This window comes from Penicillium chrysogenum (genome assembly GCF_028827035.1).
Source record: "Penicillium chrysogenum strain IBT 35668 chromosome Unknown utg000001l_segment0_segment0, whole genome shotgun sequence".
NCBI classification, from domain to species: Eukaryota; Fungi; Ascomycota; class Eurotiomycetes; order Eurotiales; family Aspergillaceae; genus Penicillium; species Penicillium chrysogenum.
The window spans coordinates 1858849-1885594 of NW_026622749.1; the positions used below are offsets into that span (position 1 = coordinate 1858849).

Below are 26746 nucleotides of genomic sequence, written 5' to 3' on the forward strand. Positions count from 1 at the left end.
AATGAAAACAATCTGCAGATAGTTAGGGCACAACATATGGAGTATACATAAAATCTAACGGCTCGTATACTGCCGCACCACCTATATTATCATCCTCTTACTCAGCGCGCATATAGGCCGGAGATTTGTTGAGGATAATCTCAGCCAAGGCCATCAAACTGCCACCAGACAACAACTCAAGAACTTGCACATTGGCATTAGCCTCACGGGCAATCCAGTTACGGATCTCAATAGCCACTAGCGAGTCAAGACCCAACGAAACCACTGGAATCGAGGGATCCATATCCTCCAAGGAGAGAACAAGCACCTGTGCTAACTTCGCGGCCAGCGCGTCGTAGCACACTCTCAAAGCCTCCTCTTTGGATGAGGCAGCCGACAAAGTGACATGCAGCGGCACAGACGGGCCGTCGTGCTGTGAGCTACTTCCTAGTGTGCCCTTGGCGGCCTGGTATAACACGCTGAACCTTGCATCCTGGGCCCAGAAGTTGTTCTCGAGTGAACCCAGTCGCAGTCCTGTGATGCAATGCCCAGAGCAAGATTGGTCGAGATCACCGGTCAAAGCGGCTGCTATCAACGCCAGGACTTCCGACTCGTCGATGGTTTGGCCGCCGATATTCTTCATTACTTCCTGGCGCCGCTGGAAGTCGGTGTCGGCTAGGTAGCCGACGTCGCTGACTGCAGCTAGGTCAATTGATGTTCCTGGAAGATCAAGGGATTTGCGGTATTCTATGAATCCATCCAGGAATGCATTTGCTGCGGAGTATGCTGCCTGTCCGCGATTGCCGATGACGCCGGCCACCGATGAAAGGGTGATGAAGAAATCTAGTGGGGAATTTATCAGCGTGTTATGCAGATTCCAAGCTCCTTCTACCTTGCTGCATGCTACGGCCATGAAGTCTTCAAGAGACATGTTTTCGAAGAGCATGTCCTAAGTGGGTTAGTATTTGAAGATAGATAACGTGAATAAGTCCTGAAAGTAGGAAACTTACACGAAGCACCATCGCACCGTGGATAACACCACGTATAGGGGGAAGGTCTTTCATCTCTTCGTTAACCAGAGCCTCGACAGACTCCTGTCTGGTGACATCGCACGCCTTGACGAATATCCGCACTCCGAGGGGAGCTAAAGTATCAATCAAAGCCCGAACCTTGTCATCAATTGCGGCTCGGCGAGATACAAGCACAATGTTCTTCGCACCCTTCGAGGACATCCACTTGGCTATGCTTCGGCCTAGACCACCAGTACCGCCAATCAAGATGTAGGATGCATCAGGTCGCAGGAGAGTGGAGCTGGTCTTGGGAGTAACAGCCTGAGGAATAAACGATTAGACCTGAGTATGTAATTGCGGATAATGTGTTTTTGGTTACCTTGACCTGGTCACCTTCATTAGGAACCACCACGATCTTACCCATACTCTTGCCAGTCTGTAGAGTACGGAATGCCCTCTCGATATCAGAAATTCGGTAAGTTGAAAGTGGTAGAATGGGATGCACCGATCCCTCGCCAATCAACCGACAAACGTCACTCAGGAGGCGCTTCATCAGCTGTGGCTTGAACTTCCCAACCTTGGTGAGATCAACCGATGAGAATGTGACGTTGCGCTCAAAAGGCTGCATTTCAAGGCGAGTATTCTTCGTGATATCAGCTTTGCCAATCTCGACAAATCGTCCGAATGGCGCAAGGCACTCCCAAGTCTCGCGCAAAAGATCGCCTGCTAGGGAATTGACGATGACGTCCACGCCGACCTCACCGGTGGCTCTGCGGATGCCGCGAGCAAAGGATGTATCACGGCTATAGAAGATGCGGTCTTCAGGAATACCGTACTGGCTCATTAAGAACTGTTTTTTATCGGGGCTTCCGACTGTAACAAAGATATCTGCACCGATCATATGCGCTAGCATTATAGCTGCTTGACCAACACCACCAGCACCGGCGTGGATTAAGACCCGCTCGCCGGCTTGCAGCTGACCAATGTCAAACAGGGAGTAATAGGCAGTACAGAATACAACGGGCACCGTGGCTGCCACCTCGAATGACATGTCGCCTGGTATTTCCGCGGCGCTAGTTTCAGAGCATCGTGCGTAGGTCGAGAAGCAGCCTTCTGGCATGGCCATGACTCTTTGACCAACCTGGAAATGTCTCACCTTTGATCCTACGCTGGAAACAATGCCACTGCATTCAATCCCAATATACGGCTGTGTAAGCTGGCCCATGGAGACCACAATATCTTTGAAGTTGAGACCGCTTGCTTTGACCTGAAGCTCGATCTGGTCCTCGCCTAGTGGTAAAGGATTGTCGTCAGCAAAGTAGAGGGAATCGAGAGAACCGGGATTGCCGATCCGGATTTTGAAGCGTCGCCCCGGCTGACTGAATTGTTGGGTTGAGATTGTCATGTCATGAGTCTCATTGTGGACAAAATTATTAGCTGCATCGTCTTCCAGTACGCGTTGGACAAAGAGCTTAGAACTTTCGGACTTGAACTCGAGATCCTTTGAGGGCTGTGTCCCATCAGCGGGCCATAGAGCACTAATGGCTGCCTGAATAGGCCTTTCAGGATACTCCATGTCCCCGGGAGCCAACCCAAGAGTAGCTATCCTGGCCAATGTTTCCGAGCGCAAGGTGCGAGTCAGGCCGACTGTCATTTGAGCATCGGGAGAATCAGTCCGATAGATCCAGAGCACAGCTTGAGCATTGAGTAGCACCTTCTTGAGCTCCTCGAATACATCCTCGGTGAGGTATCGCAGAGAGCTAGCTCCAGTCTGAAGTAGAACAATATGTTTCCGAGAGAAGTCCGTTCCACCAAACGTTCCGACGGAAACCTGACATCCAGATGCGTCGGACAGTGTAATGCTCAATTTATCAGCAATACCATCGGATTTGCCAAAGTGGGTGATGAATAGATCGTGTTTTGGTTTGATAGGATTTCCATTCGCATGCAGGTTGCCGTTCTGCTCTGTATTCCCGTTCGCTTTTGCGTCCCCGGGTGTGTGAGTATGGCCACGAGATTCTGCGAGGCCATTGCAATCTTGAATATCTCCTTCAATGGCATCTTCAATATTGGTCAAGGGATGCCAATTAACCTTATAGCACAGTTTGCGAGTGTCTTCGCGGTGAAAGCCTGGATTTCTGAGGGGAGTCATTACCAGGCCATCTATTGTGATTATGGGCTCTGTAGAGCCATCCTGGGTGGCGAAAAGGTCAAATTTGGTAGGTTCGGGGGAAGGCAAGCTGGGACTGCCACTGCAGTAAGCTTTAAGGTATTCACTGGGTTTGACTGGAACTTTGAGACCGACTGTCATACGCTTGATCATTGTCGGCATGTAAAGCGTGTCCAGGTCCATTCGGCCCAATCCCTGGCCAAGGAGCGGCCAAGCAAAATGTAACAGTCCGTCGAGGAAGGATGGGTGGATAGTCAAAGGAGGTTCAAACCCCTTCGGCATGATACTGCGGGTATCTCTAACTTGCAGATCGCCAAACGAGTGGTTAGGGCTAGAATAGCAGTTATCAATACCCTGGAAGATAGGACCATAGCCGGCTCCTAGATCACTGAGGACCTGGTACATGTGGGACATGTCGAGGTAATTAGTAGCCGATTCCTGAATTCGGGTAATTCGAGCTTTCGTGTACGTGGTTTCAGTCTCGAACGGGCTCGAGATCGCAGCTTCCTGTTGTTTCTGGTTGGAGCAGACCCGCACCTGCCCAGTACAGTGCTCTGTCCATCCTCGTTTTGATGTCCATGAGCAGATACGGAACTCATCCCAAAGATCGGATGATCCACGGGTACCTTCAGTGTAGGGGCGGAGAGTAATAGTGGTCTCTGTATCTGTGTCATCACTGAGCACAAGCGCCGAGCCTACAATGATCTCTCTCAGTTCAAATTGGGATATTTGGATGTCAGCTTGCTCCGCCCGTCGTCGAGAGGCTTCAATGGCCATCACCAACTACTGGACAGTCGGTAAGCATAATCGAGATACTTAATCATTCGTTAAACTTACATAGCCTGCTAGGGGGTAGACGATCACCCCCTGCATCTTGTGGTCCCGGAGATATGGGGTCTCATCTAGGCGGACGATGTTCCGCCACGTTGGTTCCAGATCATTTGAATAATTTGCCAATACTCCCAGGACATCGTTCCTGGCACGATCTCTAGCCGTATGCTTCTGAGAAATACGGGCAACATGCCAGTACCGAGTTCCATGTTGCCAAGGGTAGCGAGGCAAGTTAGTCAAGAACCAACGGTTTTCCACCCCGGTCTTCGGAAAATTTATTGCTGTCATGTTGAGTGTAGCGCCTCGCACATAGGCAGCAGCAGCGGTATCTAAGATCGACTCAGCTGAGTCAACTTTACGAATAATGGTTGGCGTATATGCAATTTTGGAGACGGTGGGACCCAAGCTCTTTAGAGTATCCATGATGGGGCCCTTCATTGTAGAATGTGGACCAATCTCAACAAGAAGGTTAGGCCGCGTGTTATCGTCCGACACAATCTTGACAAGGGCGTCAGAGAACAACACCGGTGATGTCAAGTTCGCAATCCAGTATTCTGGACCAAGCTCAGAAGGTTTCGCGAAGCGCCCAAATACAGAAGAAAAGAATGAGACCTTTGCCGATGGGAAATGCTGAATAGTTTTAATCGCAGCCAGGTAAACCTCAGCAACCTTCTTCATGTGGTCGGAATGGTAGGCAACATCAATCTTCAATTTTCGGTTGAAAAGTTGCCTGTCTCGGAGAACCTTTTCGAGTTCATCAATCGCGGACGCGTCTCCCGACACCGTCACACTGGAAGGACTGTTCACGCAAGCGACGGTGGCGTATCCAGAGAGGGTCTTCAACATAGGCTGGATAGCCTCGCGACTAGTGCCAATGGCAATCATGGTGCCCTTGAGGGACGAGAACGACGACTTGAGCACGGAGGTCATCTGCCCACGCCAGTAAGCCAGAGCCATAGCTCCCTCCAAGTTATAAATCCCTGCAGCGTAGGCTGCACTAATTTCCCCAGAGCTGTGGCCCACGACTGAAGAAGGATGGATCCCCCAAGATTCCATGAGATTGACTAGTGCAATCTGAAGCGCTGTACAGGCCGGTTGACTCAGATGAGAGGAGTGAATCTCAGAGGTGGTGGCGTCCTTTTTCAGCTCTTCGATGAGGGAGAACTCAGCGCCGAGATCTCGTAGCCATTGATCGGCTCGTTTGATAGCCGACTCGTAGACAGGATATTCATGCATAAGGGAAACACCCATCTGCGCCCACTGAGCCCCTTGACCAGTGAAGACAAACGAAACAATTGGAGCGCCTAGAAAACGGGATGGGTTGATCTTCAGTTGAGCAAGACGGATTCCAAGGTCATCTAGCGAGGTAGCTGACACGCCAACACGATACGAGAGCTGGGACATCTTATTGCCTAGAGTGTAAGCAAAGTTGCCGAATAGAGTCTTCTCGAAAACTTCAGGGTGTTGTTCGAAGTAGATACCGAAGTCTTTAATCCTAGTGCGCAGAGACTCCTTGTCGTTGGCAGAAATCAAGAACAGCTTGCGTTTGGGGTCCACCTCAACATTTTCAAGAGCTTCATCTGGGGCTTTGGATGATAGCGGTGCTTTTTCAAGAACGGCATGTGCATTGGTTCCTCCAAACCCGTAATTGGACACGCTAAGGTATTTCTTGCGGGAAGGCCAGGGCCGCGTCGTCGTTAGAACTTTCATATTCCAATCGCTCATAGGAATATCAGGATTCGGCATTTTGAACTCGGCGTTCGGAAGCATCAAGTCTCGATCAAGCATCATGGCTGCTTTAATAATGGCAATTATGCCACTGGCGCCCCCAGGTGCCCAATATTGGATTTGACTGATCCGATGTAGAGCGGGTTCCTCGGAGCCCGATTCTTTCCAAGTGCCGCATGGACTGCTGCAGCTTCGATAGGATCGCCGGCCTTTGTTCCAGTTCCATGCATTTCTACAAACCCGCATTCCTCCGGGTTGATTTTGGCCTCCCTGTAAACCCGCCGGATTAGCTCTTCCTGGGCCTGCTCATTTGGCAGCGTAATCCCTTGTGTTCGCCCATCTTGGTTGACTCCTGAATGTACAATGACAGCTCGGACAGGATCTTTGTCGCGCAATGCGGCGTCGAGAGGTTTCAGAATTACCACGCCAGAGCCCTCGCCTCGCGCGAAACCGGATGTGGCTCTCTCGTCGAACGGGAAGGTTTTACCTTCATCATTAAACAACCTATATAACTCCAGACATTCAGATCATATGGTTCCGAGCTTGACTTGAAGAGCACGGAAATACTCACTGCGACATGGACATAGAAACCCAAATATCCGGTACAAGGCTAAGACGACAACCAGCAACGAGGGCTTCGGTGGACTTCCCGCTTCGCAAGCTCTGTACTGCATAGTGAAGTGCAACAAGCGAAGAAGAACAAGCCGTGTCCACTGTTATGCTTGGCCCTCGTAGATCGAAGAAGTATGAAATCCGGTTGGATTGCAGTGAGGCCGCGCAGCCGGTGGCTTGGTGCATGGGGATGGTCTCCACATCGCGGACATTATTAAGCTCATAGTCAGAGAAATTACCACCGGCAAAGACGCCCACGTTCCGGCGAGCAATGCTCTCTTTGGGGATGCCAGCGCTCTCTAAAGCTTCATACGCGCACTCTAACAGCAATCGCTGTTGGGGGTCCATAGATGTAGCTTCTTGGACGGTGAGGTTGAAGAATGGAGCATCAAAGTGTGCAATGTCCTCGTCGAGGAAATAGCCTCCTTTTGGGTTGAAGGAACCAACCTTGGACGGGTTAGGGTGGTGGAAGGCTTCGACGGAGAAACGGTCCTTAGGGATGGGCGACCAACCACTTCGAGCTCGGGTGCATAGTTCCCATAGGTCACTAGGAGATGTAACTTGCCCCGGCAGCCGGCAGGCATACCCAACGATGGCGATAGGCTGCGGCGCGCCCTGCTCGCCATGGGACGCACCTTCACCAGCACCGTTCATATTTGTCATGGTAAAAGGTGGAGAAGGTGCAATTGTAACGCGAGCCTAAAGGATTTCTGGGGGCCACATAGCCATCGGGTAAATTGGGGGAAACGACTGCCTAGTTGGCTATGGTGGGTTATATAGCGTTGCAAATTGGACCCCACCCCAGCTCTTCTGATGCCGGTCATTTTGGGGGCGTACAGCTCAATAAAGCTGTCTCTTCTCCGGGCTATGGATGCTCCGCTAGTATTGGGTGATCGGTGGTTATTCCCGAATTGGCGACTTTGGACTGAGATGTTGTACCGTCCCACGTTATTCGATATAGCAAGGGTAGCAAGTGTTCAAATGTTGGTAGTTGGGAAGTTGATGCTCGGCGGAAATCCCGTGCTTTTCGAAATGTCTCAAGCGTTTCATTTGCTTTACACAAGTTGTACAGCCCGAGCGGTAATTTATTCAAATGTTCCCTAGTATATCTTGATTCAATGTTTGTATATTTCTTTTATATTTCTTTGCCAATCCCCCTTTTCTTCAAGTGTATAGGCTCAGATTATACATTCCTCCATAGATAGTTGCAGGTCGATACAAGATGAGGTTCTTATGTCTTCATGGCGCCATTGGCAACATCGAGGTGAGTGGTAGGAGATACCATCGTGGACATCCATAACTGACTTCTTTATCCCAGAATATTAACATCCAGCTTGGCAAGTATCATCTGGATTTGAGCACTCGAGATGAAGACTCACTGACACTATTGCAGATCCGCTGGCGAAGCAGATGGCCATGGACGGTTTCGCTTCGTTCCACTATATCAACGGTCCTGTTCCTGTGTCTCCACCGGCAGGTAAGATCCCCTCGAGCCCAAATGCTAATAAAACCCACTATCTAATTTTTGCCCTCTCCTAGGATTCGCGGAGTATTTTGGTATCGGGCCACATTACCGGTGGTTGGAGGATGGAGGAGTAGCGGAGGGCTCAATGATCTCTCGTGTTCGAAAGTCACCACATGGTTCGTGTCCAGAAGACGCAATAAGAGATTTGGGGAAGGGCTGGGATGGCCATTGGAATGATCACCATCAAGTCATGGAGTACCTCTATGATACACTGGATAAGAACCCCGATATCGAAGGCATTGTCGGATATAGCGAGGGTGCTACGATGGCTGCGAGTCTGATCCTGGATGAGGATAGAAAGGCCCAGGAGATTGGCCGTCCTCGTCGCATAAAATGCGCGGTTTTCTTCACCGGCTGGCCTCCTCTGTCCCCTGAGGAGGACGTGGTCCTGGCAGATGAGAGTGACTATACTCTGGACATTCCGACGCTTCATGTGGTTGGTGCAGATGGTAACCTTGACATCTATCACCCCTGTTCAAGTGATATACTGACTGTGTATTTCTGGCGAAGACCCCTACCGATACGGCGCACTAGCTTTGTTCAACATTTGTGACCCTGATACCGCAGCGATGTTCGACACTGGACGGGGTCACATCATTCCTCGGTCCGGTCCGGTCATCACTGAGTTGGGCAATGCCGTGCGAGACTTAGTCGACAGAGCGTATCAAGCGTAGTCAATGGCGGTTGTTCATGGGAAGCACAAAGCCGTTCTGTGCGCGGTGTAACATCATGAAGCCCGTTGAACAATACACAAACTCGGGCCTGATATGTTCCAGATTTTCAAAAGTCATATTCTGCAAGATAGTTAGATTCTGAACGTTCTTCAAGGTTGATATATATAGTTGTTTATCCCAATGTTATCTAGCGTTGCCTCTTGCGTTGATTGAGTGAAGCCCAACCTGAGTATCGCCCAATTGGGATAGTGTGCTACCCACTAGCTGTTATTGTAGCTTCCCCGGGTGATAACATTCTCTTCGGAACAGCTCACGTCGCAATTGGATACTTACCACTGCGATTTCACCCTCCCAACCCGCGGTATGATTCGGGTGTACTACCGTTCTCGAAATTCTGGAAACTCTTGCTGATAGAGCTCCAGGTCAAACCCCGAACTAATGTTCAACCGAAATGATAAGCTTAAAGCAAGCACAACTAAGCCGAGATATGAGATATGACAGGCCAAGGTCGTAGATCGCAATCTCAGAATGTCTGGCTACACACTTCGACGTTTGATATCATGTATCTCACCATATTCTAACCCGAATATGTACGAGAAAGGGCCTAGAATGTCATTCATATTATCATCTACAATTAGAATTCAAAACAATCTCAATCGCATATGAATACGACATCAGACCGGGAACTAGCCAGCCTCTGACGTACCGGTACTACGTAGACTCGGGGGGTCAATAAAGCAACATTCAACAAAGTCAAAGCAGGTCCCTGGCTCGACAACCTTAGGCTTACCCTATGATCACGGAAACATCCTTAACCGACAATGACAAACTTCATGCGATTCACCGTCGTGTGGTTTCGATGCAGCACTTGTGCAGTCAACCAAGCAAAATGCTAAGCCTCATTATCACCTAGAGAGCAGTGTTCATGATGGATTCTCTGTGCGGAACCCGTGAGCCTGGGCTTTTCTTCGTCGTCCCCCTCGCGCGATTCTACAACTACACTAGTACGTGATTTCGAGGCACATGTCAGAAAACACAATCTGATCAAATATCCAGTATAGCTGCGATTGCATATGGTGATGAGATTTACATTCCTGGCTTGCCATAGAATATGGGTAATTGCAAACTTGGGCATAGGTGAGTACTACTCCGTACCAACTCCTGAGTTCTACTAAAGGTTGGAACTAAGTCATTCTGTGTTTGTTTTTGAGACATAAATCCCGAGGTCCCCCTACGGAGTACCTAAGGAGTTGAATTATAGTCCAATTATTATTCTAAAAGCCCAAGGTTTGGTGTCACATATATGCTTATTTCGGGTCCAAGTTTCATAACCTTGATCTGTTCTGAGCCAACTTGATCTGAATTCACCTTGTTCCTCCATTGTGCAACAGGCTTGTGTTTAGGAGGCTTCCTAAATAGGTATTTGGACCTGCATCTAGTTCAATTCTGAAACTTCTCCAGTCTCGTATGTATTACCCATTAATAGACGTACAATAATTTCTCAGTCTCGGAATCCTAAGCTTGGTTTTCATTTGGCCTATATCTCCTCACAAAAGGGGTTGATCTATATTTGAAACTTAGCAAGGCGGCCTTCGCTGCGTGACATGTAATAGATCATGTATAAGTTCGAATATATATAACATCGGTTGACATATCTTTTTTACGGGTGAAGCTCTTTAGGCTGGTGTAGGGGGATTTTCGGAACTGAGGTTGTAAACAGTGGGACCCTGTATTGTTATAGCAAGGCAACATAGAGTTATGAAGGTGCGTCCATGGAGGCTCTTTTAGTATGCAAGGTGCGTGAAGGATTACGCCATTGGCCGTGGAAAAAGCTGTGGTCAATCTTAATATACAATAATATACAATTCCAGCATTTCTATTGGCCATGACTGGATATAAGCGTGGAAGTATTGCAGTCTTACCTAATGTCGAAGCCGAAGCCGAAGACGTACACAATTTGTACACAACCGCATCGAGGTATACAGATCAGCAGCTAATCCCGTTTCGGTCATCCCAACTCCTTTTTCTCTTTTTCCTCTTCAACAACATCAAGTCTCCCTCTTTCTCTATGTTCTCTCTAGCCCGTCAATTCTCCGGAGTCCGCTCCAAGCCTCTAGCCTTCAGCCAGAAATTCACCCGATCGACCCAGGTACCCCACCGCCTGTACTCGAACCCTCCGAGATCTTCGCCGCCACGCGCACCCTCCGCCCCTCAATCCAGCCGCTCCAATTTCCCAATCATCCCCATCATCCTCATAACCGTCATCAGCTCCGGCGCCTACGTCTACCTCGTCAAGTCCCGCACCGGCGTCCCTACCTCACGCCAAAACTAGCTTGAAGTAAGCATGGAAGGCCTAGCCCATACAAAAAGAAAAAGCCAACTAACGTCCGTTTCAAGTCAAGTGCTGCCCCTCCACACGCACACCGACAACCCCACAGACAACCTCGACCCTAAACTCAACCCCTAAACCCCCTTTAACTCACCTCACCTCCCTCAACCTCCCACCACCACCACCAACCACCCACAATGGCCACCCCCCGCTTCTCCACAAACGACGTAACAGTCGTCTTCTTCCTCGGCGGCCCCGGCAGCGGAAAGGGCACCCAATCCGCGAACCTCGTCAAGGACTACGGCTTCGTGCACCTCTCCGCCGGCGACCTCCTGCGCGCGGAACAAGTGCGCGAAGGCAGTCAGTACGGCGAGCTGATCCGCGAATACATCCGCGAAGGCAAGATCGTGCCTATGGAAGTGACCGTTGCGTTGCTATCGAATGCCATGGCCGACTCGCTGGCGACTTCGCCGCCTCCGGCTGGCAACAAGGCCCGCTTCTTGATTGACGGATTCCCGCGCAAGCTCGACCAGGCTGTTTTTTTCGAGGAGACTGTTTGTCCCTCCGAGCTTGTGTTGTTCCTCGATTGCCCCGAGGATGTCATGGAGGCTAGATTGCTGAAGCGTGGTGAGACTAGTGGCCGCGATGATGACAATGCGGCTTCTATTCGCAAGCGTTTCCATACTTTTGTTGAGACTTCTATGCCTGTTGTCGATGACTTCCAGAAGAAGGATAAGGTCGTTTCGGTGAAGGCTGATAGCTCCGTTGAGGAGGTCTATTCCCAGGTGAAGGCCGGCATCGAGGCTCGTGGTTTGCACCCTCGCTAAACGGGGTTCTTGTGTTTGTATGTATATAGTGTTAGGGGACGATCTTGGGGGGAAGAGAGTTGTGTGATTTCCTTGCTCGACTTGAGAATAGAGTATAGAAGAATTTAAGCATTTTTAAACTTGAGCCTTTTGTTTAGGAGGATGCTTGGCTCCCCTGAAACCAATGAAGTCGTCAGTTGATTACGGATTTGGGCCATGACCAGTCTAAAGAAATATAATATTCTTTAAGCCGGAGTAAAAAAAAATGAACAAAAGAAAAGTCATCCCTCCGGAAAACATAAACGACTAAGATTGACATGACATGACTCGTGGGGTCCCAAACATCCAACGGGGGCAGTAAAAACCCAACCCTACAAATTGGTCAGGGAAAAAGAAATGCATGAGGAAAAGACAGCGAGATTTCCCCTCTATTAACTGAAAGATTTTTGTGCTTCGTGAACTTTCCCATTTATAAAAAAAAAGAACACATCTATTCGGCACTAGCCTCAACCTCACGCGCGGGTTGAATGCGTCGACGGTCACCGTTACCGTTGCGGCTGGCGTTGGCTTCTTGGTCAGCGGCGGCCTGGATACCCTCGCGGGCGAAACGCTCACGCTCGGAGCGGATCACGCTCAGAACGTTCACGAGGGAACGGCGCCAGACCATCAGGCGGCCTTGGACCTCGGACCACTGCTTCTCGCCAAAGACGCGGTAGGTGGCGCGGTGCACAAGGAACTCGGACTTCAGCTGGGACAGTCTGCCCTCGACGAGGCCGGCACGAATGGTGTCAATGACCCACATCTCGACATCGGAGGCGGGGACGCGCAGAGCGGAGGCGATAGTGTCGTAGGGGAGTGAGCGCGAAGGGGTGGAGGATGCCAGCGAGGCGAGAGTAAGCAGACGCATCTTGGTCTGCAGGGCATCGGCGGACTCGGCGAGCACGCCGCCAGAGATGGAAGCGAGCGGGTTGGCAGCGACGAAGGTCTCATAGGCGTCAAGGGTGTCCGAGGTGAAGATCTCGAGCAGCTCGAAGAGGGTGCTGTCGCTAGAGCGCAGGGCCTGCACGGCGTCTGATGCGGTCAAGGGGGTGAAGTCGAAGACGGCGGAGCGACGCAGAGCGGTAGCGAGTGCGCGCACAGCCAACTCGCGGCTCTCGGGCTTGCTGACGTCGGCAGGGTCGATGGTCTGGAGCGCTTGCACGACGTGAGTCTGGGCCAAATCCTCATCACCGGCAGCGGTGGCGGCTTCGGCAATGGCGATGTGCAACTTCCGGGTATCATCGCTTTCCAACTCCCACGCTGAGAGCCATGTGGGGAGCTGCGAAGCAAGCTGGGGCTTGAGGGCTTCGAAGGCAATTCCAGATCCAGACTGGCGGATCACTGCCACAACAGCTAGGAGAACGTGGTAACGGCTCGAATCGTTGGAAGACAGAGTGTTGAAAATGGTGGTGAGAATAGAGATGGCGAGGGTAGGACCGAACTGAGGCGAGGTGGTGATAGGCTTAGCGAGATAGGTGCAGATGCGAGGAAGGAACACGTCGGCGTCGGAAGACTGGTGAACAAGGTGGACCAGGAGGTTGTAGGCGGAGGTGATCTCTGCAATTTTTAATCTATGTCAGTTTTTGTCCATCAAAGACAAAAGTGCAGCCAGACTCCGACTCTCTGCGGATCATCGACACTTTTCGCCAACTTACCCTTCTCGGGGGCACTGTTCAGAGCGCTCGCAGAGGACACGAGCTTCTTCAGGACTTCATCGCGCTGCTTAAGGTCGGCCTCGCCTTCGGACTGTTCCTGCTGGCGGAGAGGTTCGAGGAGCGGGGCGATCTCGGACTGCAGGCTACCCTCTTTGCGGAGGGCATCGATGTACTGGGCAAACTCGTCGGCGAGCTCGGTGAAGGAACCCTCGATGAGGAGGGTATTGGTAGGAGCGGGCATGATGTTGGATGTGGGAAAAGGAGAGGAAGAGAGAACGTGAAGTTCTTGATGGTGGAGTCTATCGATAAGTTGAGAAATTTCAGTGTGTGCCAAAAAAAGTCTTGGCGAAAGGAACATCAGTTGAAACATCTCGACTGACTGGTCTTCGCCTTTTAACTGTTACAGTTCTTTGACTTCAGTTTGGATCTTTTATTTAGGTGGGATATTTAATTTTACACTGCAATCCTCACTACGCTGATTTTTCTGTCCAATGGGTCGGAATTAATTGGTGATATTACTTTTTAATCGAATAGTTCATGCGCGAAATCGTCACCTGCGCAGAGACGAAAGGAACTCCAATCCAAAGCAAAACAAAGAAGGACAGGCGCCACGTTCATAGACATGTGGACAATCATAATAAGTCAAGACTTCAGGGGGAATTGGATGTCTCGAAGTTAAAGAAAAAGGCAAATGGCATCGCGATGAATTAAGGGAATACAACAAAGAGGACGCTATGCGACCCATCCATCAAAGGGCGGTTAACCCAAAGACCGAGTGGAAATCGTTCCTTTACAGGACCATGCGCGCAGCAATGAACATGATACCAGCCATCAGACCCGTGGAGTACTGAGTCAGGTCGAGAGCGACGGCGGCATTGGTGGGAGTGCTGGCAGCAGCCACGGAGGAAGTTTCGGTGCTGGAAGACTCGGTCGCAGTGGCCATGGCCAGAGTGCTCGAAGGACTGGAAGAAGAAGTGGTGGTCACCTCACTCGCGTTCTTGGAGCCACAGTTGGCGACGGCCTTCTTGCAGGCGCGCTGACCCTCGATATCGTCAGGGTGCGACTTGATGCACTGGCCGAAAGTGGCATGGCAGACGAAGAAAGGAACAGTCTGCTGGTAGGGGGCCACATCGGGGGTGGAACCATCGCTACAGACACAGTCGAACTTCAGGGTGTTCTGTTCGAGCCGTTAATTACCTGGTCGTACAGACGTGACACATAACAACATACCGGGTCGCAAGAGTTGAGCTTGGTGCCTTTCTGGCAAATGTCGGGGCAAGTGTTACGCTGGGCAGAGCACCAGACGCCTACTTTATTAGCAATCTGTTGTGGAAGAAGTTGCTGTGGAAGAAGAAGTTGTCGGGGTACATACTCAGTTCGCTGCTTTCCACCAAACCAATATTGAAATCGGTGGGGAGGGTGTAAGGGCCCGTGTTATTGGCACCCATGACGGAGGTAGCCAGAGCCGAAAGGAAGATAATAGAGGAACGCATGATGAATAAATTAGAGATGCAGTGTACAGGAAGAGAGGAGAAGAGAAGTTTGGAGAATGGAGAAGGGAGAAGAGAGAAGAGAGAAGAGGAAAAAACAAAGAATGAGCAGGTGCTTTGTATCCCAGAGGTATTCCAAGGTTTATTTTGGTTTTGAAACCAAACTGGAAAGAACCAGGTTAGGCCCTGCCCAGGCTGGAGACTATTTGCCAGGGTAACCCCTTATTTGGCATACCAGGTGGAGAGTTCTATTCACTAGTATTGTTTTTTTCTTTTTCTTGTCTTATGCTAGATAGGACTAGATAAGTAGTATTATTCGAGTTGCACAGGCCCTGTTTTCTCTATATTTGGTTATCCGAAAAGAGTCTGCCAAAGGGCTAAATTGGAGGGTCCTTGGCTGCATGCAACTAAGCCTAGTCAGGCCAAGTTGCCCCTGCCGATAGAACCCGTACGAATCATAGGCCTCTGAACGGAGATTGTTGAATGCACTACGGTGCACTATGGTGCGCTACAGTGATACAGGACCCTTAGATAAGTCGGTTCTGGTTCGTCTGTTTACGGAGGACCCTCGCATTCTTGCCCAAATTCCCAAATTCCCCTATTATGTCCCCTGTCACCGGTTACATGCCGGGGGTGAGACAATGCATTGTCCGTGCTTGAGACTAGCATGATTGGTTCTTCAATTCGAGGAAGGAATATCTACTTCAAAGCTTCTTCTGCTCGCTCCACCGCAAATCAATTTTTTCGGCAAGTCCATTGGACCGTGCTAAGTAAATTTGACCCAATATATCCACGTGACTGTTTATCATGCCCTGATCGGTGATAGCCGGAGCCGAGGTTAAATCATGGCGTTGACACCGTTGGCGCCCTAATATACTACAAACTGCTGAAACATCTTCATGCCAGGTCATTTAACTACATACCACTTCTGACAATTGACTGCAACATAACCCCGAAGACCAAAACAACAGCCGAAAAAAAGAAAAAAAGACATGGCCGATCCGACTCCCGCTATCGCGCACCTCCGCAACAACTCATGGGCAAATAACCTCATCTCCTCAGCCGACTACACACCAATTCAAACCGACTCACGGCGCTTAAAGCCCACAACTGGGGAGGATGGCTACTTCGCTCAAACCCTTAATACCCCCACCACAATCCCTCACTGCCTAACCCTGCAACGGTGCAACATCACACCCGCGCCTGCAGAAGCCCCCACCTGGCTCCCGGCAACAAAACAAGATGCCGCATCTGCTGTAAAGCCCACCCCGGGCTTGAATCCTGCGGATATCATTATGATCTTCGAACTCAGCAGCCCTGGTCTGTCCGGCCACCCGTCAACCGTGCACGGTGGCATTGTCGCGACACTGATTGACGAGGCCATGTCCCTCGCTGTCGCGGCGCATACCAATGCGCCCAGTGCGCTGAGCACGGCTGAGGATAACCCGCGCGGGGAGATCTTTACGGCACAACTGGATGTCAGGTATAAGAAGCGGGTGGCTACGCCTGCTTTGCTAGTCATCAAGGCGCGAGTTGTTGGGAGTGTCGGGAAGAAATTTTGGGTACGGGCGCAGGCGTTGCAGGAGGATGAGGAGGGTGCTGGGGGCCACTTAGAGTGGGCTAAGAGGAAGGTTGTCAAGGCTGATGCTATGGCATTTTGGATTGTGACGTCTGACTCGAAATTGTGAGCCTCTTCTTTTCTGGCTCTCAAATTTTGGAGAATAGACTAGGGCATCAATTCCACTAGTGCATAGATAGGGATTGTGGTCCTGTACATACAACACCCGATTTGCACATACAGAAGTAACCAGCAAAGTCACACATACATAGAGCATATGGCTAAGCCTGGATAGGACATACAGGGTCTATTCTTTAAGTGTATATACATCTATGAAACGATTGTCTACAACTTCTCCATCTTCCTGGTTCCAATATTTCGACTAGCACTCACAACCAACCCAACCTGCGTACTCAACGCAATAACCTCCCCAGCCTCGTCAAGCACCGTAACCTCCAAATCCGTCCGCCCATCCCTAACAACCTTAGTAACAACCCGACTATAAAGCCACTCCACCCCCTCGGCCGGAAGGTGCTTCTTCATATCCACATTGAGTGTAACAGTCGGATACCAAAACTTCGCCTTCTCTTCCGCAAGCGAAGTCCCACTCTCCTTCGCCGCAGCAGTGGCAGACATAGTATCAAATCCATCCAACGCCATGGGAAACATATCAATAAGATACGCCACCGCAGCGTCCGTCCAGCGACCATTCACATCACCTCCGGGCCGGAACCTAGCCCACTGATCGATCCCCATATTCCCAGAGCGCTTCTGCTGCGCGTCGCCAGCACCAGGACCGAACAGCTCGATCTGCGCTGCGGCCTTACGGAACTCCGCGAAAGGCGCGTCGAGCTTCGTCCAAGCGCCGTCACTGCCCGTGCGGCCCAGCATTTCTAGATTAACGGACCCATCTGCGCGCGAACCCGGCACCGGGGCAGGGTAAGGCTTCCACCCCGTGTTCGCGCTAATGCCGATCTCGGCGTCCGGCGGGCTGACGGTGACATAGCCGGCGACCATGATGTCCAGCTGGCCGGGTTTCTTTTCAGAGGGCTGAAGCAGCTTGATGTGGATTGTGCTTGTGCGAGCGCCGACCTTGACGTCTTCGACTTCGAAGGTTACTGGGCCTGACGCTGTGCGCCGGAGGAAGGAGAGTTGGATGGAGATCGGGGACGCGGCACTCTTGTATTGCTTTGGGTGGGCGTGCGCGAAATGTGTTAGGGTTAGTTGGTAGATTACGGCTGTTGTGTAGCCGCCGTGCGGGACTAGTGGGATGTTAGCTTTTGGTTAATGGGAGGTTGGTTTTACATGGGTTTTGCTATACCAGTTCCAATGCACCATTCGGGGCGGAGGAAGGCGCTGTATTTGTTGGGGCCTTCCGGAGTGACCTTGATGGCCTCCTGGAAGGATGGGTTGATAGTGGACATGGTGCGGTGGTGTTTGATATGTACAGGTACAGAAGGTCTACAGAAGGTCATTCATCTTTTATAGAACCCTTCCCCACATACGAAGTTTACTTGGTGAACCTCGGCATTTTCCCCAGACCGTGGACAGCCGAGAAGCTGAGTCAGCTGGCTATTAGCCTGGACAGGTGGCACGTGGTTTTTTCCAAGGTTCCAACAGTTTGAAGCCCAGAAATAATCCTCCTAACCGTGGAAATGCACCTAGATCTGTGACGTAAGAGGGTTGAACATGGCAGGTTCCTATCGATGAGACCCTGCCATAGGTCCGATCGGGTAACGATCGAGAAGATATTCATGGATTCCGCTACGCGACATTACTTGGCAGCTCGCGTAAAGGGGACCTGGGCTAATCAAATTTCCATTTAATATGCAGAATACGAAAACGACCTAAATTTCATTATTAGCTTGTTCGCTACTACCTACATATAAAACAGCTGACCCCGTTTTGCAATGAGTCTGAGGGCAAATCTAACATGGATCATCATACCACAGGTACTACACTACAATGCAGCTCCTAGGCTATCACCATAGATCGCTCAATCACTAATGAAAAGAAAATATAGCACAATCGTATGGCTACGTTGACCCCAACTTTCCGAACCCGGGCGGCGAAAGGGACACTCCCGTGATCATTTATGGCTACACGCCTTCCATCGCCCTAGCTGCCTTCGCAGCCGCGTGGTTTTTTCTTCACTTCGTCTACCACACGGCGCAAACCATCAAGAACCGCAGCTGGTGGTGGATGACCTTTTCCGCTGGTCTGATTTTCGAGGTGATAGGGTACATTGCACGATCCCTCTCCGCTAAAAAAACCCTTATCACCTCATCTACTTCATCCTCAACTACTTTTTCATTGTTGTGGCGCCTGTGTTGCTTGCCGCTGGTATCTACACCATTCTATCAGCACTGATCCCACGAGTAGGGAGCCGGTATTCATTCTTACCGCCGAAGGTCATCCTGGCCTTCTTCATTACTTCGGATGTCATCTCAACAATCGTCCAAGTTGCGGGTGCGTGTCTCATTGGCGTTAAAGAGTCCCGTCGGCAAGATCCCACAACGGCGAACAACATCCTCCTGGGCGGCCTCGCGTACCAGGTCTTTGTCATGACTATCTTCGTCATCTTGGCGGCGAGTTTCCAGTTCCGAGCTCGACATGCTATCAGAGCAAACGAGCTTGGGCTCTTCTGCTTTGCGTTTTCCATTTCGACCCTCATGGTGTATTTGAGAACTATCTTCCGTCTTGCGGAAACTGCCCAAGGTCTCATGGGAGAGCTGCAGACCAATGAGGTCTATTTCGCATGTCTTGAATTTGCGCCTATTGCGCTAGTGGTTCTTCTCTTTGCTATCTGGTATCCTGGCCGCTGCGTAGGCGCAGCGGTACGGGTTAATGATAAGTCATAGCTTTTGACATGGGAGCAAATATAATGTTGTCCCTGAATGAGGCGCACCTGGCCGTATCTGACCGAAAGTTCCGTAGATGCTTGACATCCAATTTCTAAAACGACATTTTTCAGAATGTATTACCCATATGGTCTCTTACAGCACAATATGATCTTTTTTCAATATGACTACGAAGTGACTTGGGATACAGCTGTTCACAAAGAAGCACCAGGAAACTGCCTTTGTTCGAGCCTTTTTTTTGGTTCTTTTCTAAATTTAACCGGAAATTATTAGAAGATGTAATGCAAATATGTCTTCGTGTAGAGCCTCCATGTATGTACCATCTCAGCTTGATCGAAAATGCGCAGTAGATGTATGTCAGCATCAAATCATAGTTGCTAAAGAAAATGAAAACTCCGGTCCGTTTTGCTATCTTCATGTATTCGTCTTCGCATGTTCATGTTCTGGAAATTCGAAGTAGATCAAATTGCTCAATAGATCAATCTCGCAACGGCAATTTAGTTTGGCTCTGTTGCGCTGCCAATTGTTGCAGACAAGAAAGAACACCTGTAAGAAATTAGTCAACTGAACATTTGAAATAACATAGAATATCATCCTAAGCTTACCAGTAACTCCCTGGGTCAGGGTAGCCTTAGCCTCTGTGCTACGCGAGCCCAATGTGACAGTCATAGCATAGTCGACGGCCTTTGCGCTGTGCAGCTTATTAGCCCACCGGAAGACCGGCTCGTCGTCACGGTTATCACCGATAACCAGCAAGAAATCGGGTCTGATGACGTCTTCGTTTTTGTCGGCATTTGCCATGAACCACTTCCAGACCAGTTCGGCTGCAGATGCCTTGTTCGTGTGAGTGGTCTCCACAATCAAAGCACCCTCAACGGGAATCGCATGCACATCCAGGTTAGCACATGCATCGTTGATATTGCCTGCACATTCAGCAGAAGACCTAGCGGCGGCTTGGCGGTCTTCGGCGGATCCGTGGTGGAAGACGAGCGAGCAATGTCGCTCCTCAATCCAGCTACCCTCGACGCGAGCCTGGAAGTATGCTAGGATATTAGACACAGATGCCTTCCATGACTTGACATGCATCTTGTCTGCAAGTTGGGTCCAGGAATCGGCGTGCGGCTCGCGCACGAAGGACCCGTTCTCGGCAATTAGTCCCAGATTGTTGACTTGTCGGAATAACCGTTCCATTTCCTCCGGCATTCGAGCGCTCATTACATAGACAACATTGGCGGGGTCTTCGGTCAAATCGTTTAGAGTTGTGATTGCGCGCTGCGGCGTTGTCAGAATGATGCTGCGCGGTGATCCCCAGGAGGCTAGCGTGTCTTCGTAATCGATGATCATGAGTCGTTGCTTGGACTGGCGATACCGCTCAGTGAGCCGGGATACGGATAGTCGGGGGACTGCCATGATTTCTCGCGAAGATTGCTCGTTCCAAACACGGGTGAGGGTTTCGTTGAATGATTTCACCCAGTTGGCAGTCGAGTTCTTCAGGACTGCACGGTGCAGTTCCTTCCAAACCTCCTTCCGTTCCTCTTCACCGCGAGTCAGTGCTGTGTGAATTGCTTCGCAACACTGACGGTAATCCCAAGGATTGACCAAAAGCGCATGGGTTCCAAAGACAGACGCGCTCCCAGTGAACTCGCTAAGAATTAAGGAACCGTAGGCTTTGTCGCCCCATCGACCATCCTGGCAGTAGACAAACTCATGACTAGTCAGATTCATTCCCTCGCGTAGGCTGGTGATCATTAGGGCGTCTGCCACAGTGATAAGAGCAAGGTACTGCGGGAAGGCTAAGTCTTGTTTGAGGAATACCAAAGGCTGATGAGCGAGTGTCGAGTGTGTGGAGTTGATCCGCATGGCAATATCGGAGATAGTCGCCTCCAGCTCTGGCTGTTCCGTAGTGCTAGTGGCGACTTGGATCAAGACGACCTTGTCGGCCCATTCTGGATAGGTGTTGAGGAAAAGCTCATAGCTAAGAAGTTTTTGGCGAATACCCCGAACGGAATCAATCTTATCGCGCGAGACGATCAGGCGCTTTCCTTGATAGCGCTCCGATATTGTACCGACCCATCGCTCCACGTCCGTTGCCTGGCGGCGCTTATCCCAAGAAGTTGGGTCGATGCCGATAGGAAATGTACCGACGTTAACAAAACCGTCTTCTAACTGGATCCCTTCGGGTGTTGCTTCCACACACAAAATCCGACTGCATGTCTGCAAGAAGTGCCGGCAGTATTCATCCGTCTGGAAACCAATAAGGTTGGCACCAAGAATGCCCTGCAGGAGCTCCTTCCGTTGCGCCAAGCATTTGAAGACCTCCGACGACGGGAAAGCGATATGCAGGAAAAATCCGATTTGTGCATCTGGCAGCAATTTGCGAAGCATAGCTGGAACCAGTAACAGATGATAATCCTGGACCCAGATCGCATCACCCCGTTTCCAATTCTTAGCAATGCGATTTGCAAAAGCCTGATTCACCTTCACATAGTAGATCCACGAATGGTCCTCGTAAGCTTTGCTTTTCGGGTTATCTGGGATTTGATAATGGAACACTGGCCAAAGAATGGTCTTGCAGAAATGGGTGTAGTGCCCGTCGAAGTCGCCGTCGTTTACGAACACCGTCAAAGACCCATACTCATCTTCCAATTTCTCCGCGATGTCTCGCCGGGTGAATTTTGCCAAGGCGTCAGTGGGCATACCCATGGTGCCCACCCACATCATGTTATCCAAGCCCCCGGCGTCTTTTGCGGATCGCACTGCATTGCGCAGGCCACCGTTGCCCTGCTCCGCGGTCTCGATGGTCCATTCAGCTTTCGAAAAGGAAAGTTTTCGGCTGGCTGTGCTGGCCTTTCTTAGTCGCGCATGGGAAGCAATGGTCTCGACCGCAGGAGGCCGGTGAGGCACAGGCTCCTTGGTGGGACGAAGATCTTGGTGCTTGAGAATGGATGGGGATGGCGACAAGACCGCCAATGGCTTTGGCTGATTGAGCGAAGTTGTGGCACCCCATACCGGGGAATGACCCTCACTCTCCGTGAGGAGCCGGTTATCCTGCTCCGCGGCCAAAGGGAACGGGTACCCGTCTTTTTCTTGCTCTGCTATCTGGGCAGCAAAGATGCGCTCATGATCTGTTGTAGCCCCTGGTGTAAGACCCGGCACTTTCCCTGGGACGCCCTTCTCAAACAAGCTAGCCGCAGAATTGGGGATGGGTGTGATGCCTTCGATGGTGGGGTTCGCAGATGGAGGAGTTGGGGAGGGAGAGCGAGCGCGCGAGTTGTTGATATGGAAATCGACAGTGTAGGGTAAGAATCTACATAAAAAATTCATCAGTAAGCCATATGTACTTCAAGGTCCAGTTAGCGCCACGTACAGAGATGCTATGAAGACAGTCATGGTGACTGAGCCCGGCCTAAGCGGATAGGCAGAAGAATATTAAAGCACAATGAGAGAGAGATCTTCAAGCTCTGACGATAGAAATAAGTAGATATATGCGACAATCAAGTGAGCGGCTGGAGTCCTAACAACCGGAGGCAAGCTGAAGGGAAAAAAATGTTAGTTACACGATGTGTTTCTCATGACTACGTCATGTGAAGATGCCAAGTGGGGGGAGGAAGCAAGTTTGGCCGTGGATTGGCAGGACAAATAAGAAGAGACAGGCAAGAGTCTAGATCCATTCAGAGATGACATGAAGATAACTTGGAATATCCTTGCAGACCAGCAAGATATCACGGAACCAAGGAAAGACACCCAACTTATCCATCGCCTGACATGAGCTTACGGCCTTGTACCGGTTTTACCCCACTGGAGGGTCGGGATGTTCCCGTATGGTATTTTAGTTACAGATGTTACAGAACTATAATGGTCTACTTTTATTGGTGGAATATCCGGTCACCTGATATCAGGTAATATTCCAACGTTTCTCCTCCATTCTGGAATTCGGAAGTTCATTCACTCATGCCATGACCTTGCGTCTTACCTCCGCCCCGGTATCAGGTATCAAGAAACGCAAAGCCTCTGCTCCCAAACCCCGCGTCTCGCCCTTTGCCGCCCATGCGCGCCGCAAACCTACATCTGGTGGCCTAAAACCGACTGCAGATCTAGATTCCGATGATCCACTTCCAGATGTAGGCGGGTCTCATTTCATATCGGAGACCGCACCGGTTCAGAATGTGCTGCAAGCCATTCAATATATTCGCGATGGCATGTTCGAAGAACTTCCGACACGGGCGGGAATGAACAGCACACGCATCGCAGAAGTCCTCAATCTACGCCGATCTTTGCCTCCACTCGCTTCTGTGGCCCATGTCCATACCATTTTAGAGGCACCGACACAGGTGGAAAGGGAAATCGTTGAACAAATTCAGGCGGGTCGGATTCGGCGGTTAATTATACCGGGTCGAGGCAATGATGCGGCAGGGCTGGGCGATTGTTTGGTGCTAGCAGAGGACTGGGATAAGCTGGTGCAGGAAAGCCGTGCATTGGAACCACCACTCAAGGGTGAGTTTTCGAGTCCGCATTTCTCTGAGAATCATGGACTGACGGGATTGTAGAGAAATTCCTTGATATCCTGAAACGTGTTGGGACCTCCTCGGCGATCTCGCAGGGGGTCTTCACGACGGACGAGTACAGGGCCTTGCTCCGTGCTGGCTTTATTGTCTCGTCTTCATCTTACACACAGGGCACATTAAGTATTGCATCACTTCCTAATCTACCTCCAATGGCGACTTCATCAGCGAGTCGAAGCGAGTCTATCTCGCATTCTGAGCGCCCCGTACAGTCAGCCGCCCAGGCTCGTGCCGCAACTCTGTTCTTGTCTCTTCCTAACACGGGAACATATCTCCGCTTGTTAGGTTCAGGTCGCGCGCATCTGCTCGCTCTTCTCCGTCGATCCGCCTCTGGTGAAGCCCCTCTGGGTCTGATGAAAGATCGCTGGGATGGTGCTGTTGAGACTGACAAGAGTTTCCATGTAGCCAAGCGAGTCCGCGGCGAGTTTGCAGGAGTTCTACCGGGTAAGACTAAGAAATGGAAAGAGCTATACGGTATGCGCTTTCGATGGGTGCTTGAGGAAGCACTAGGCGCGGGACTGGTGGAGATGTTCGAGACTGGCAGCGTTGGACCTGGGATCCGCTGTCTATAGTCCCTATATCCTTTGCCTAAATTCTGGCGCCGATATAAATCTATCAATAAGATCATAGACCTATTTGACAGATAAATTGATCAAGTCGAGAAGATAGTTGTGTTCATGAAGCCGTCTAAAGAAGCAACCTTGGAACCCTCTATTTCTCACATAATCTAACCCTGTGCAAACAATTAGTTAAGAAAGGCATAAACTCGTCAAATTTTATTTTGCTTCCTGACTTCTTCCATTTTCTTTACCCTCCATCTCTCCATCTTACGCATCTGCTTTCTTCGTCGCCACGCCTTCTTTCCTTCATCCATCCACCAACCATGCCGCTAATCCAATTAGAGCCACATCTGTTCACCAGCCTCCCTCGTCACCCAGATCTTCAAGGGGATGCCAATACTCCAGATCTGCGGGAGTTCATCCACAACACCCTTGTGGAAGCCCAGCCTCTTCTAAACCAGTTCCCGTCCACATTGAAGCCAGACTGCAGGTTGCGCTCCTCTCCACCTTCAAAGGCAAAGGTGAAACTTTCACGGGGATGGCGAACACTGCAATCCCCCAGGAGGGCTCAAACCCCAAAAGCGAATTCTGGGTATGTCGCCAAAGCGACCACCAAGACTCTGACCGTCTGCCTGGGACAGTTTCCCTATGGGAATTCCACGACGGGTTGCGATACAACCATGCCGAGCACGAGAAGGAGTACACACCCAGTGTGACGAGCGTAAATCAACTGCTGAAGTGGAACGAGCCGAGACAATGGGATCTCAACCAACCAATTACTGTTGGAAACTTGAACTACAAGCATTTCGAAGTTGAACGTATGTATAAATATCCCCGAACACAACTATCACACACAAGGACAGCGCACTGAAACCCAAGGCCAGTAAATCTTATTGTGCACACCTTCCATCCAAGCGCACTAATCCGGCCCCGGGCCTTCATATCCTGGACTATGTCGGCGACCTTCGCCACCGCATACCCAGCAAGCCTATCCAATCCAGGCCATGGCTTTATCACCGTGCAAATTCCTTTCTATTTGACTAAGCCAATGGTCCCTGGCTCGCCATACGCCGGACTCTACGCACAGATTATGGACATCGTCCCGCACCGGGCGGTCTTCGCTTACTATGCCAGTATCGAGCGGGTTCAGCGCGTGCCGCCTCCTAGCTCCCCGGCTTCGAGTCAGTCGTCTGCGCCGGACTTGAGCACGCCTCCCGAGCGTTACCTTCGCTGGACTATGCTGACGACGTCTGAGGCTGGTGGAAGGATTCCTAAGTGGGTTCAGCGGAGCTGGACGCTGTGCGGAGTTCCGCGGGCTGTTGTTTCTGATGTGGGATTGTTTATTCGGTGGACTATCAAGCGGAGGGAAGAGAGGAGATTGGAGCAGGATTCTCAAATGGGGTGAGGGTTAACTTGTTGTTGGTTCGTTGAGTGTGTTTCTCGACATCACTCTACTGTGTCATCTGGGGTAATTTCAATGGCTGTGGATTATGATCGAAATACAAAACCTCAAAAGTCAAAAAGCAGACAGGTACAGAATCAGGATATGTTTCTTTGTAAAAACACCCCAGCTCATTGAATTGCACCGTAGCATATACTCTCAGCGATGATTTCACAAGCAAGCCTTGCCAACACCGAAAGCCTGCAACGCAGCAGATATACCAAGGACAATGGAAGTATCCTTGATACCATACTTGGCATACCAGGCAGAGCTAGCCCAGAGCAACAAATTCGCGATTCCGGCCATGGCTTTGTTCACTGGGTCCTGGAGGAGAGTAGGATCTCGTGACCATTGCCAGTGAAGAAGACCTGTTGATGATTATGGTTAGGACCTTACTAGGGAAAATGACACCACAAACCTACCAGTCAGTAGAAGGAAACCACTCCCCTGTTAATGAAAGCCCGAATTGGACAGTCAGTATACTGCAAAACAGGCGTGGTTGACATCGAGACAAGACACCAAGGCCAAAGTTGAACGTACCTGGTACCACCCTAGAGTCCCGCACGCCCATGAATTCGTGCCTTTGGTAGCTTTGAATCTAGGGTCGGCTGTCCATTGCCTGCCCATGATCTGCGCAACAATCAATATGGGGGTTTAAGGGGTTTCTGGGTTCGGAATAATACCGTGTGTCCAATGGAAAGCAACACAAAGGATGCAGCGGAAGCCTGCAGAAGTGTGGGAGACATTGTCAAAACTGTACTCCGTATCGTGTTGAAGGATAGAACTTTGAAGGGTTCTTCAGTTCGAGGTGTGTACTTTGTACCTTGGTGGTCTTGTGCCTCGGCTCAATGTGAAGATGCCCCTTATGACGCGACGGGGCTACGATCCACGTAACATTTTATTGTATTTTATCCTA

General features: G+C 50.5%; 14 protein-coding genes across 14 annotated transcripts; 7 read left to right on the top strand and 7 right to left on the bottom strand.

Moving 5' to 3' along the window:
* Positions 1–97: 97 nt before the first annotated feature.
* On the bottom strand, positions 98–3312 carry N7489_000752 (MDR/SDR family oxidoreductase; the record flags this gene model as incomplete). Its single annotated transcript, XM_056706507.1, has 3 exons — positions 98–928; positions 990–1310; positions 1369–3312. The coding sequence occupies 3 exons, from the start codon at positions 3310–3312 to the stop codon at positions 98–100; spliced, it is 3096 nt and encodes a 1031-aa protein (XP_056570809.1).
* A 101-nt stretch (positions 3313–3413) lies between these two features.
* Positions 3414–6984, bottom strand: N7489_000753 (type I polyketide synthase; the record flags this gene model as incomplete). The annotated part of the gene is made up of 5 exons (XM_056706508.1): positions 3414–3457; positions 3513–3942; positions 3997–5902; positions 5959–6222; positions 6290–6984. The coding sequence occupies 5 exons, from the start codon at positions 6982–6984 to the stop codon at positions 3414–3416; spliced, it is 3339 nt and encodes a 1112-aa protein (XP_056570810.1).
* Positions 6985–7552: 568 nt separating this feature from the next.
* Positions 7553–8529, top strand: N7489_000754 (uncharacterized protein; the record flags this gene model as incomplete). Its single annotated transcript, XM_056706509.1, has 5 exons — positions 7553–7594; positions 7649–7667; positions 7724–7807; positions 7870–8304; positions 8366–8529. The coding sequence occupies 5 exons, from the start codon at positions 7553–7555 to the stop codon at positions 8527–8529; spliced, it is 744 nt and encodes a 247-aa protein (XP_056570811.1).
* Positions 8530–10597: 2068 nt separating this feature from the next.
* N7489_000755 (uncharacterized protein) lies at positions 10598–10861 on the top strand (the record flags this gene model as incomplete). The annotated part of the gene is made up of 1 exon (XM_056706510.1): positions 10598–10861. One exon carries the CDS (start codon positions 10598–10600, stop codon positions 10859–10861), a length of 264 nt encoding a protein of 87 aa, XP_056570812.1.
* A 194-nt stretch (positions 10862–11055) lies between these two features.
* On the top strand, positions 11056–11685 carry ura6 (uridylate kinase ura6; the record flags this gene model as incomplete). Its single annotated transcript, XM_056706511.1, has 1 exon — positions 11056–11685. One exon carries the CDS (start codon positions 11056–11058, stop codon positions 11683–11685), a length of 630 nt encoding a protein of 209 aa, XP_056570813.1.
* A 469-nt stretch (positions 11686–12154) lies between these two features.
* N7489_000757 (PCI domain protein) lies at positions 12155–13599 on the bottom strand (the record flags this gene model as incomplete). Its single annotated transcript, XM_056706512.1, has 2 exons — positions 12155–13260; positions 13359–13599. 2 exons carry the CDS (start codon positions 13597–13599, stop codon positions 12155–12157), a joined length of 1347 nt encoding a protein of 448 aa, XP_056570814.1.
* A 549-nt stretch (positions 13600–14148) lies between these two features.
* Positions 14149–14851, bottom strand: N7489_000758 (uncharacterized protein; the record flags this gene model as incomplete). The annotated part of the gene is made up of 3 exons (XM_056706513.1): positions 14149–14535; positions 14589–14665; positions 14731–14851. 3 exons carry the CDS (start codon positions 14849–14851, stop codon positions 14149–14151), a joined length of 585 nt encoding a protein of 194 aa, XP_056570815.1.
* A 989-nt stretch (positions 14852–15840) lies between these two features.
* On the top strand, positions 15841–16536 carry N7489_000759 (PaaI family thioesterase; the record flags this gene model as incomplete). Its single annotated transcript, XM_056706514.1, has 1 exon — positions 15841–16536. One exon carries the CDS (start codon positions 15841–15843, stop codon positions 16534–16536), a length of 696 nt encoding a protein of 231 aa, XP_056570816.1.
* A 215-nt stretch (positions 16537–16751) lies between these two features.
* Positions 16752–17830, bottom strand: N7489_000760 (thioesterase family protein; the record flags this gene model as incomplete). The annotated part of the gene is made up of 2 exons (XM_056706515.1): positions 16752–17668; positions 17728–17830. The coding sequence occupies 2 exons, from the start codon at positions 17828–17830 to the stop codon at positions 16752–16754; spliced, it is 1020 nt and encodes a 339-aa protein (XP_056570817.1).
* A 509-nt stretch (positions 17831–18339) lies between these two features.
* Positions 18340–19267, top strand: N7489_000761 (RTA1 domain-containing protein; the record flags this gene model as incomplete). Its single annotated transcript, XM_056706516.1, has 3 exons — positions 18340–18358; positions 18430–18624; positions 18771–19267. The coding sequence occupies 3 exons, from the start codon at positions 18340–18342 to the stop codon at positions 19265–19267; spliced, it is 711 nt and encodes a 236-aa protein (XP_056570818.1).
* A 478-nt stretch (positions 19268–19745) lies between these two features.
* N7489_000762 (putative alpha,alpha-trehalose phosphate synthase subunit TPS3) lies at positions 19746–22657 on the bottom strand (the record flags this gene model as incomplete). Its single annotated transcript, XM_056706517.1, has 3 exons — positions 19746–19813; positions 19873–22574; positions 22635–22657. The coding sequence occupies 3 exons, from the start codon at positions 22655–22657 to the stop codon at positions 19746–19748; spliced, it is 2793 nt and encodes a 930-aa protein (XP_056570819.1).
* A 566-nt stretch (positions 22658–23223) lies between these two features.
* N7489_000763 (Stk19 family serine/threonine-protein kinase) lies at positions 23224–24401 on the top strand (the record flags this gene model as incomplete). The annotated part of the gene is made up of 2 exons (XM_056706518.1): positions 23224–23761; positions 23815–24401. 2 exons carry the CDS (start codon positions 23224–23226, stop codon positions 24399–24401), a joined length of 1125 nt encoding a protein of 374 aa, XP_056570820.1.
* A 526-nt stretch (positions 24402–24927) lies between these two features.
* Positions 24928–25794, top strand: N7489_000764 (SRPBCC family protein; the record flags this gene model as incomplete). Its single annotated transcript, XM_056706519.1, has 2 exons — positions 24928–25207; positions 25274–25794. The coding sequence occupies 2 exons, from the start codon at positions 24928–24930 to the stop codon at positions 25792–25794; spliced, it is 801 nt and encodes a 266-aa protein (XP_056570821.1).
* Positions 25795–26001: 207 nt separating this feature from the next.
* Positions 26002–26576, bottom strand: N7489_000765 (uncharacterized protein; the record flags this gene model as incomplete). The annotated part of the gene is made up of 4 exons (XM_056706520.1): positions 26002–26198; positions 26253–26277; positions 26371–26460; positions 26514–26576. The coding sequence occupies 4 exons, from the start codon at positions 26574–26576 to the stop codon at positions 26002–26004; spliced, it is 375 nt and encodes a 124-aa protein (XP_056570822.1).
* Positions 26577–26746: the final 170 nt, after the last annotated feature.